This window comes from Dufourea novaeangliae, unplaced genomic scaffold (genome assembly GCF_001272555.1).
Source record: "Dufourea novaeangliae isolate 0120121106 unplaced genomic scaffold, ASM127255v1 scaffold109, whole genome shotgun sequence".
NCBI lineage: Eukaryota > Metazoa > Arthropoda > Insecta > Hymenoptera > Halictidae > Dufourea > Dufourea novaeangliae.
The window spans coordinates 1,936,082-1,948,285 of NW_015373997.1; the positions used below are offsets into that span (position 1 = coordinate 1,936,082).

At 46.2% G+C, this 12,204-nt stretch overlaps 1 protein-coding gene across 1 annotated transcript in view; it reads right to left on the minus strand.

The window, feature by feature from the left end:
- The window catches only part of LOC107187963 (kinesin-like protein CG14535), a 132,049-nt gene extending 122,175 nt beyond the window's left edge, over nt 1-9,874 (minus strand). Inside the window, exons 1-2 of the mRNA XM_015576171.1 lie at nt 9,846-9,874; nt 9,515-9,704 (exon numbers count right to left, since the gene is read on the minus strand). Coding sequence (XP_015431657.1) covers nt 9,515-9,704; nt 9,846-9,874 — 219 coding nt within the window. The remainder of the gene's footprint in view (nt 1-9,514; nt 9,705-9,845) is intronic.
- Between the last annotated feature and the right edge of the window lie 2,330 nt (nt 9,875-12,204).

Genomic DNA, 12,204 nt, shown 5'->3' on the forward strand with positions numbered 1-12,204 from the left:
ACCTGTCCGACAATCGTATACACAGGAATCGTATGATTAAGGTTCGAGATCCAACCTTTTTTGTGTACCTGGTGATTCGTTAACGGCGAATTTACACTTTGCACTTTGGATGCGCTACGTGAATTATTCAGCCACACTGAAAGGTGTACTAGCTAACAGGCGGTCACCTTATAGGACTCGTATACAGTTGTATAGTGATCAGGTAGTTAAAAGATTAAGTTATTTATTAAATTTTTCACTGACAATTGTTATACAGACCGAAGGTAAAAGTTCATAGTTGCCAGTGAGAAATTCAGAGATTAATTTTTTTAAAGCATGGCGAGATATTGTTTGTTAATATCAAAGGTGAAATGAGTAATACTCATCACAAAAGAATCCTAAGAAATCCTCCATTAATGACTCGCTTCGCTCGTCCAAAAAATTATTTTCACATGGGTTTTATCCAAAGTGACCAGTGACCAACGTATATTCAGTCTCTATTTCTGATGAATAGAATAGATTGTAGATGAACCATCCGCGATTCGCATCCAAAGTGTAAAAGTGTAAATTCACCTTTACCGAGGATTAATCGTAAACGTGTGTGTCAAAGTGTCTTGAAAGGAAAACTCGTATTGGAATCTAGGAACGTAGACCAGGTAAACGAAGCTAACGTTTCGTTTTCATTCACTTGGAGAATGGGCCTGAAAACGTGGATTTTTCGCTCGTTTTTCGTCCGAGCAGATTACTGGGTTACGCCTGTGATTAATAATTGGCTTATTTAGACGGAGTAACCGAGCGCAGGCGAAGCAAACGGTTACTCGGGCTGGGCCGGGTTGAATTAAACAGGAATTCATTTTGAAATATTTCTCCCAACGGGCTCTGCGCTGCCTCTGCCTGTGTCTCCCCATGCTGTCGAGGCGGAATGAAGGGCCTTCTAATGAAACGCGCGGAAACGTTTCGCTTTCCAAAGGCGAGCGGATGCCTTTCGCCCGGCCCCGAGCATCCTTTTGTCTCGTAATTTCAATTAGAGACAACACGCCCGTGCAGGAATTAAGCGTGTCGCGATGCATCGTGTCTGATCTGGAGCAAACTCGCGGAAATTCTAATCGCAACGGGGATGGGAAAAAAAAATAGACGATGTCGTGGCGACGATGCAAACTGAGCGTCGCTTTGGAATTCGTAATGCGCGCGGTGGAAATTGTGGCAACCGAAGTGGATAAACGACGAAAATAACAGGGACTACTAGATGATGAACACATTAAATATTTCATTTGACATACTGTTTACAAAAAATTGTCAAGAATTCTAAGAAAAAAACTGGGTCAGACAAAATGGATCACAGTGCAAGTAGTAACGGATTGTCTGTAATCAGACACACTTTACAAGCAGCGTCTGAACATACTTGGTTTTCAAATTTTTTAATAAATCATGCATGTAATATATTTACCGTAACAAGGTTCGAAATATTGCCAAGTGGGGCAGAAGGCTTCGCAGTAGATAAGTCAGTATGTGATCAGACAACGGTCGTTCAAGTCGATAAGATTACTAATGATAAATTATATATTAGCGACAATTATAGGCGTCTTCGAGTCGTCATGTGCCATCTGGGTTGTGTCTACTAAAGCATGTTCTTTCCGAAAAAGTCGCTATCTATTCAGTTTGTATTACAGGATTCGTATCAAGTTCTCATCAAAATGCAAATTTCAACCACTGAATCGAGCTCTGAAAAATACCGCCGAGACGAATGAAGAACGAAGAAAAGCAAGTGGCGATCGATAATTCCACGGACCAACAAAAAAATAATTCTGTGTCCCTCGTGCTCTGGCCTCTGTCATTCACCCTCTCTCTCTCTCTCTTTCCGCCGGTGATTTAATTTCACCTCCACTGAAACCCGATCAAAGCTCCCACGCTAATTAAACGCTGCTCCGGCCACTGGATCGTCATCGTGCCAAGATATATTTGACTCGCGGCCGAAAACGGCCGCGTTGTTCGCAGCCGCAGAGCTGAAAAACGAGCGTCAAAATCCGTTCACCGCCTGCGTAATCACGCTTTCCATACGTTCTTCGTTCGTCCCGTCCACCCACGCACCGACCGACATCTATCCCGTTGTTTCGCAAAGTCAAATAATCTAGGGATTAATCTCGCGTCCATCCAAACACGGTTACAAATCGATAGTGTCACCGAGGAATATTTTCCTCGAATGAATATTTTGTAAATCTCGGAAGGCGGATATGATCCATAACAGACACGGTAGACGAATGCAGGGTCATTTTAACCGGTAATAGAATTGCCATTGTACACAGGTTTCAAGAAGGAATTACGCATAAAAATTGATATTTTCAAGTCCATATATTATTATTAGACTGCGGATTATATGCACTTATAGAGTATGTGAAATATGATAAATGGTAATGTTAACATCAGAATGAATACATTTTCTGTCGTATTCTTGTTATAAAAAAATCCTGAAGAAATGAAAGGAAATCTATCCTTCACATCTGCCTTTACGAACCATTTCGAAAAATGTTATTTTGCATATAGTTCCTCGGTCTAATTACTGTACTTACACATAACTACAAAAAACACGGCAATCGCTACAAATATGTAAAAATGACCCTGTATTCGATATACAAAGATTAATGGGCATCCTTTTGAAAGGGTTAAAATGATTATCCTTGTTTCATACAGAAGATAACAGATGATTTCTTAGCCAATCCCGTGCATTCTGAATATCGTTAGTATGGTAATTTCACAAGAGGACCAACTCAGCCCGTCCATAACCGGCTGCAATACGGTTTCCTCGGCCACACACATGCCCGCGTGGGCTGCGGTGCCCACGGTACTCTATCACGACACGCAAAATCCTTAATTATTATGCAGCAAAGCGAATCAGGAATCCGGGTAATGCCAGCAGTCGAACTGCCTTGCATACATGCTCGTACGTAAGGGTTTCCGTGGAGCCCAGCGTCCGAACGGGAGGGGGCCGGAGGAGTCCCTAAAACCGCAGTGACCTCCAATTATCCTGTGGGTACCACGTGGCCCCGCGTGGTACCCACCGGTCCCTACGGACCGTCCGCAAAACACCCCTATGTCGGTCTTCCCGGGTGCCTATAACGCCCCCTCGGATTAATTCATTATTAAAATAACCCCATCGGTGAGACCTTGTTATCGTCCTCCATTAGTGCGGAATCGCGCGAGAATCGAATTAGAGGGTGGGGCTGCGAAATTATTTTTAGCCCAATAATATCCGTTGGCCATGGTCTCGATCGATTGCAGAGATTGAATACTAATTGTTCGTTACAGAAGGTTTCTCCAAAAGTCAACGATTAGAGGTTTCGATGGTACACGCTCGAGAGCAACTCAAAGCTTCCAGGGACACCACCGTTTGTTCTAGACCAAAGGATAATCCCGTCGTTTCTAACGCACAATTGGCTAGGATTCACGGAGCTCTGACCTAACCCGTCGCTGAGGGCAAAATCAAAAGTTCTCATTAGGTATTCCGAGGTCAGAAAGGGTTTGCGACGAGGGTGTCCAGAATCCCTTTCGTCTTGTTCCCAAACGACACGGCAGCAACCCGCCTAAGACCGGACATTTCAATAAACCCACGGCAAACGCGGTGGGTTTAAACCGCTGACCGCGACGGCGTCCTGGTCAGCAGCTTCCTCGATCAAATTGCGCATGTCCTCGCGCCTATCTCCGGCCGGCACGGGATAACAGGGCGAACGATCGATCCCCTAGCGCGTGCTACCCGCGATAGACGTCGTTAAGTTTCATCTGTTTCCAATTGCAAACGCATCGGAAGACTCGGGAAAACTCGTCGAAAACTATTAGCGACGATGGTAAAAAGGAAAGACGTCGCTCGGAGAATGGCCCTCTTAATAAATGAATAATCGGAGGGGGAACAAGTGGATATTACGTATCGAAACGGCCCATAAAACTTTCCTTCGGTCGTAGGAGACGACCCCTCTCTGGCAATCCGCCACATCAATTCTCTCGAATTAGCGAAATGATTCCCCGGAAAAGTTTCCGCGCCTCGCGTCCACGGTCACTTTCTCCCCTATAAATCTATTACCCCAGGTCGACTGGGGACGATCTCCCCGATTGGTCGACGATCCGCGGGAGCCCCCTTTTTCCTCCCTGTCCCCGGAACCCATAGATAAAATTCGATCCCGTTCCGACTCGCCGTCGAAATAATCCGCCGTAGAAACGAATTACCGCGTCTGATTGGAACGAACCAACGGCCAGAAGCTTCGTCGCGCGTTGTTAACAAACTTCGTTAACAAAGTATGGGCAGAAGGGACGTTTTTCTAAATCGACCTGACGACACTCTGCCCGTACGTCGTTTCGAGTCGATGGACCGGCGAAGAATGAAATTATTTCGCTGATGAACTTCCGTATTACTGTGCACGCTTTTTCCGGAGTGGACGCATAACTGAAGTAGATTTCGCTTTCTGTTTAGAGGAATAGTCTATAATATTTTCTTTTAATGGGATTTTCGACAAGCATGAATATTTTGTGTTATTAGCAACTACTTGGTGGTTAGTTATTCTGAAACATAGGGTTTATCTTTTAGATAAGTTTTCTGAGGTATAGAAGGTCTTCTACCTCTAACGCGAACACCTTCAATATATAATTCTACAATCTTCTTTCTAAACTAGAATGTATCATTATCAAACACTGAAGGAGAGGGTCTTCGATTTTAATGAAACTTAGGACATGTAGTAGAATACTTGTTCTTTACAAATCATCCTCCATATAGAAGCAGATACTGGAGAGCTTCCGAATCATTTACTTTTCAAGCTTCCCACGTGACTTAAGTACAAGTCAGGACGATACACATATACCTTCCTTTTCATTAGAAACTACAGTAAATTCTCGATGAGTATTCGAAGGCTCCTCGACAAAGAACGTTAAATATTTCATAAACTAATGGCCATATGTGGCTGAAACAAATATCATTGGCTTCAGAATTCGAAGCTCGATCACTGTGCTAAAGCTATATAATCACAAAGTCAGCGTTACACCTGCAGACCTCTCCATGTCAATGCCGAGAAGCCTTTAAATATTCATCGAGAATTTACTGTACAGCGAAAAATATCGCCGATATTTCTCTTCAGTCGGACACCAGTCCTGTCCCAAATAGCGACCACGTTCCACCATACAGATCAGCTTTAAAACTTCATTTCCCGTCGTTCGTCCAGATTGTACCCGACCGAGAATCGAGCGGCGAGGATATCGTCTGCGAAAGGAGCCCTACACGCGTTTCTCCTTTTTCTTTGTTTTAAGATCGGGTCCGTGAGAGAGTTCGCCGGTTGTTTCCCGGATGGGAACCACGACCACCAGCGATCACGGTTCATTTCGTCCTGCTCTCCACGATCCCGGCCAACTCCTTGTATTTTCCCTCTTGCCGTCTGCCCGACTCACCGCGGTTCGTTCGCCTTCCTCCTCCTCGACCGTTCGACCGACCTTCCCCGAGAAAAACGAGAAAATAGCCGGTACACGCTCGTACGAACCCATAAAAATCACGCTCCTCCTTTCCCTTTCCTTCTCCCGAGCCGCGATGGATTATTGACTTTGCGTTTGTCGGAGTTGGGACGGGCGGGTGGCTGAAGATATCTTCCTCTGGATGGCCGAGCGCGCGCGTGCAACGTCCCTCTCCAATCTCCCATGGTTTTTCTTTCGCAGATTGAGGCCACATGGGTCGCATATTGGATCGAGATTCGCCGGAAATCGGAATGTTTGCCTCTCGAGTCGACTCGGACGTCTTCATCGACGGTGGGAAGGGTGGTGGATGGAAGATGGTCTCCGGGGATTGACTAACTGGCTAGTTGGACCACGGTTCCTTATCGATAAATTCGTTTCTATTCGCGTTCAGATTGTTCCTGGGTATAAAGATAACGATTCTTCACGGCGATCGAGCAATTCCGTGGAGCTTAATAGATTCTCGGTTCGAATCATGGGGATCTTGAGACCAAATCGTCGAAGAAGTGATCGCGAATCGGAACAGGGAAATCAAGGGGTTGTTCGTTTGTAGAAGGAAAAAAAACACATATACAGTTTGTCGGGCAAACGTCGCAGTTGGGACAGAAGTTTGTGCTTAAATGATTAAACCGAAGCTTTGTTCCATCGGCTACGTGGCTCGTGGAACACGACGAGCACAGCGCGAGATCGCGGCGACTGGAAGCCAAATTGGAAACCGGCAGCGGCGTGGCCCCCAAAAGTACCGGCGGCTACGTATGTACAACCGTACAGACGGTCCAGACACACGGGGCCAGAAGCTCTAAAATCTCTTGCAACACGGTAAAACGCGCACATGCGAGAGAGCTCAAGGGTAGGAAACGCGGCGACGGGGCTAGAACAGAGACGGGGCTCGTGACTAAACGAGCAGAAAGCCAAAGCAACGCCACGTTTGGCCAGTATTCGACGCGTTACCGGCGGGTTTAATTACTCTCTTCATAGAGACACTAAATATACGACTGTCTGTGAGATTGTGAGCTGGACGTACTCGACGCGGTGCAGTTCGGACGGTGGAACGAGCGCGCGGCCGCTCGTGTGCCTGTCATAGAAACGATAATTACGGTCGCGAAGCTGGCTTCTGTAACCGTAATGTTGCCCGTCTAATTCCAACGTCGATCGTTTTCCGCTCGATTTCGTTCCAATCGCGACGCTTCACTGATTCGCTGCGCTTATACCGATGAAAAGAGACTCGTTGAAAATCCGAGGGGCTTCTCAATCGGTTCACCTGTCGTCGACGAGCATTCATCCATCGGTTTGACTTCGCTCGCAATGTCTAGTCAGTCCCTTGTACTTTTTAGTAACCTATTTGCATCATTTGAATAAAATGAAAAATAGACCCTTGGCAACGAAATTTTTTTTTATTAATTCTAATTACAAATATCTCCGGAAGTATAAAGAAACTTAATAATTTCATTGATTTGAGCAATCTAGACTGATTGTTTTGTACCGTGTGATGCGTGTGTATGTACCGTTTCCTTTTAATAACCAGGAAAATTACGCGTGTACATACGCTAATGATGCAAATGGGTCTGTGGTAGTATAATAATAATTAATTAATTTTATTAATTCATGGAACCGTAATAGTATACCTACATACACAGTTTATAAGTAAACAAGTTCTGATATTCCAGTCGTAGTAGTACTCTGAATAACAATATTGGAAAAACGTATGACGCGATAAAAAAAACCCTGTAGCGTGTGTTTTAATATAAACCCCATCGAACATCCCGTTGATTCCGTGCAATACCGCCAATATCAAAGAATCATCGGTTCAACAAGTCAAACGCACCGTTCGAGTATCCTGGAGATATTCTTTAATTCTCCCATAGCGAGATCGACACTTCAAGGTTTGGCTCTATGCCGCGCTCGTGACCGAGCTTCGTCCTTCATTCGTGGAAATTTCGTTTTCCGAGCGAGATCCCTTCCCGCGCCGCGGAAACGAAAGGCACAAAGACCGGGAAGACAAACGAAAGCCGGTACTCGGTTGCTTATAAAGCCGCCTGCAAAACAATGTGGCTCGTCTTTTAAAGGAGACAGACCCGACCGCTGTCCCGTTCCATCGAGCGCGGTTGGGTTTTCTCCGTGCTCACCCAACCCCCGCATCGCCCCGTTTTAATTAGCTTCACCGGGCCGGGTAAACAATAAGCCCTTATATTTCTGATGAATTAATTTTCAACAATTCCGACGACCGACTCGCGCGCAACCCACAAGCAACGGTTTAGTGTTCCTCCTTGTAACAGGCATCCCCCCCCCCCTTTTTTTTATTAATGCTATCTCGAGTAGGTGTCTTACTGAAATTTCTGGGTTGCGAGCTCTATCAGCGTGGTAAAACAAGCGTCGAATAATTTCGACACATTTCCAAACCAAGTAAGAAGATGGACGGAACATTGACACTGTTATACATATACAGAGTGCAGCCGAATAACATTTACAAACGGGTACGAGGTGATTTCTTATGAAACAATTGGAACAAAATATGGAATAAATTTTCATTTAAGGCTTAGTTTTCAAGAAAATCGAATTTGAAAATCTAATAGATACGGGGGCAATTTAATAAGACTGGGCTTTAAATTAAAAAAAATTTTTTAATGTTCACCTATGTATTTCCAAAAATAAACACTAATAAAATCTAATGATTTATGGTTCTACTTTTTGTAAAAAAAAGAAGTCCTATACTAAAACTGTTCAGTACTACATAAATCTAGTCGAATTGAATTAAAATAATAATTCAGTTCGTGTTCGTTACATCGCGACAGAAAGGAGCGTTCCGGTCGGTCGTATAACTTCACCTGCACCTACCACAATAGCCCGTTATTACTTATCAATCATTATTAATCGTCTCGATCCGATCTGCCTCGGTCTACCCGACTTACTTCGTGGCGAGCGACTGCAGTCGCCCATAGTACACACATGTCGCTTCGTAACAAACGACTACAATTCTCCATAGTATCGATAAGGTTAAAGGGGTCCAGGTAACACGAACGCAGGCTCACATTTCTCTGTTCGTTGTAACGTTACCACATTTAAATGTTCTCTTCGAGAGTTCCTCTGCGATTACTTCCACTCTCCCCACGATCCAGAACACTTCCACGTCCCCGATCGATCCGCCCCTTCATCCCCTCGAGGTAAAACCACTTCGACGAGCGACCAACGAATCCGTGAATCCTTCCCGAAAGGAATATTCAAGCGGAGGACGGTGGATCGCGCGCGAGCGTGGCCAGAAGGACCTGTCGCGACGGTGGAAAATCCGACCGCAGGTAACGGGAAGAGGAACGGGCAAGGACAGAAGGAGCAACCGCGGCAGCTTATAGCGGAGCGAGACGCTCATCTGCATTTCAAATCGACCGCCCTCATCCAAGATTTCCGCGCGCTCCCGTTGCTGGAACGTCCCTACAAGTCCGTACGATTCGTATGCAGGGTGTAACAAAAATATCGTAGGTCCTTGAAATGGGTCACTCGTCAGGTGATTTGGAACAAATTTTTCCCCAGGAAAAACTTGTTCCAAATCACCTCACGAGTGGCCCATTTTAGGGACCTGCAAACAGTTTTGTTACACCCTGTATACACGCCCCGAGAAACAGACATACACACGCAATAGGGGATGTCACACGACGACGATGCCTCGGCTCGCGTGTACTGCTCACGCCAGGACGGAACGCGATACGATGGATTCGAGAGATCGGTTTGGTTTACTTGCGGTGTTCTTCCTCGCGGGGGGTGGTATCGAACGCAGGCGCGGATTTACGGTAAACGGCGGACAAACGAGGCGGCCGGAAGTCGAGCACGCTTCCGGCCTCCAGGCCGAACCAGGCGGCCGGATTACGTGTTTCTGTCCGACGATTAAACCGCGTGGAAATTCTATCAAGGGGCAGACAAATGGCCGCGGCACGGCCCGCTCCGGGACCGCCGAATACACGACGTTAATTAGCTCCCTCTATCTCTCTAACTCCCCCGGAGGAAGAAGAAGCTTGCACGGCGAAGACACGAGAAACGTGATAGCGTGAGATAATAAACTTACCTTGCCGACACCGGTCAGCTCTTTGACGCCTATCCTCCGCAACAACGCCGGCGGTGCTGGTGGCGGTGACCTGAGTAGGAGGGCAGCGTATCCATTCGGGAAGATCGGTTGCTCGTCCGAGACGATGTTCTCGTCGCCGGAGCGACGTCGACGATGAGGACTCGACGAGAGATTCAACTTCTGTGCTGCTCTGGAACACCGAAGAAAATCTCGGTTGCAGAAACGTTTGTTCTTTGATACGTGCAGAATGATGGAGTTTTTACTTATTGAGATAGTATCGTGATGGAATACCCTTGTTCAGGTGTTTGGTAGTGACGATATAAGTATTTACACGTTGACTTGAATATCCATTACTTTCATTATTACTCTAGTTACGAATTTCCACAATTATTTACTTGTCCCTTGTTTTGCTCACTCCGTTTATGGAATTTATCCTGGGATAAAGATTTCGATGTCTTTACTGAATTGTATTCGATGTTTAATAATACACATTTAAATAACGTGTGGAACTGGTAGTAGGACGAAGTGACTCGACAACTGGTTGTATGAAACTGGCACCGAGCTCTCCAATGCGAGCCTTTTAAAGATTCTCATTTCCACCCCCTACCCTCGGGGTAAAAAAAATTCAAAAGGACCGTCTTTGGGCCATTTCCCACCATTACCATGTGCTGAGCCGAGTTCAGGTACAGCGTAATTTGTCCAACGCGAGAAAACGCCGGAGACATGACCCGGACGCAACACCCCAATGTTCAGAAATCTTCAAAGGGCAAGTTAATTAATTACGATGACCCTGGGTGGCCCCATATACAACGCTCGGGAACAACAATATTTTCTCAAACATTCTAATAGTTTCATTCCCCGAGAAGAAAAGATGGTCGTAGCAATTATAATGTGGGACTGCAAAAAACTTTTAGCTAAGACTTATTGTAAGCGCGTGGTCTTTAGTTTAGAAATCATTAATTTATTGCAAGGCCACCCGCAGAACAAATGGTCAGCAGAAGCTGCATACCGATGTCATTGCAAAAACGCGAGGCCAGCATTCTTTTAGGAATACATTTTAGTGTTAGTTTTAAAGGTATGAGGTATGAGAAAGAGAAATGGGTGACCTGGGTGATTGTTGGGTAGAAGGATGGCAGTGTGAATTTTAACGCTAACGAACAGTATGGATTTGAGAGACAACGAACCAAGCGTCATACCCTATAGTTTTACATTTAGTTAAACATATACACTACGTGGCATAATTATAAAACCACTCTAAAATTTTCAATCCTTATGTATGGTGGTTAAAATAAAAATGAACCCTTCTTTAGGGAATATAATGTATCCTTTTTTGCAGAAACATTATTTTTCGTTTTTATTTTAATCAAAACTCATAAGAATTGAAAATTTTAGGGTGGTTCTATAGGCATACCACGCAGTATAGTTCTGATTTAAATTACATCTGACTACTAGCCTTGATCACAATAACCATCCAAATCCTACCTGTTTAGGAATTCAATATTTCTTCGTGCAATTCACCGGCACCGGTGATCGCTGACCACAATTGCATTCAACGTATCAAATTAAGCTGCCTACACTAATCCCGACAGAACCCCCACCAACGTTCTCTTTCCTCCGTTATTCAAATTCCATCTTCAGATCGACCGCTCGATCAAAGCCCCACGAAGACCTCACGAAAAATCTAATTAACCGAAGGTACACGCGAGTTCCCCGAAATTCCTCAATATCCATGGAGAATTCGCATCGCGAGCAGCCAAGAAGACAACGTCGTCGCCTGCAACCTCCCGTGCATAATAAACCTTTTACAGCAAGGAATCCAATATCATACGGGGTCGCGCTCAGACGGCCGAGACCCAGGTTGGAAACCCCCGACACTGAATCTCAGAAGAACGGAGCTGAAACAGGTCGTTGGTAGGTTCGTATACGTACGTTCGTTCGTCCCGAACGCTCCTTCCTGCGATACCTATCTCTCCCACGGATACGGAGCCAACGGAGTGGGAAAGGGTCGCGCAGGATTCTGGAAGGTATGCGTCTCGAGGGTGACTGGGTGACATACTCCGCGGGGCAGCCCGGTAATCAGCGAAGGTAATGTGCCGGAACCCCCTACGCGACAGGGTACCGCGTTTAAAGGGGTGCACCGTCGAGGGAGGACGGAACGGAGTTGGGTTGTGGAAGGGGTGGAGGTGAGCCGGGAGGGGGTGAAGAGGTGTAACACAGTGGGACCATCGAGCTTCACTTTTGGTGGAGGAGAGGGGGGCAGAGAACGTTCCGGGGGCTCGGTCGCCCTAACTTCTCCAGCCCTCGGGCCTCGTTAACCCACGCTCTGTGAAATTGGAAATACCAACGAGAGAGCGAGACCCGGTCGACAGAGGTGGAGAGGGGAGTGGTTGGTCTCCTCTCTGGCTGGGCGAGAGAACGAGTCCCTCGTTTTGCGGCATGCCCGTGTAAGCGTTTGCGACCGTCGTAGTGGCGGGGCGTGATAAAAAATAGAAAGGGCCGTGGACACCGACGAGGTGGTAGTGGGGAGACACGGTCCGGTTATCAACGTTTCCCGCAGCTTGCTAACGCACACCGCGCGCAGGCACAGGACTTCCGGGGCCGTATTACGTTCGAATAATCCTCGCGCCGTCGTTTACAGCGCACGTCGACTCTCATGGACCGAGGCTAATAGTCCTCGCGACCACCGTGAA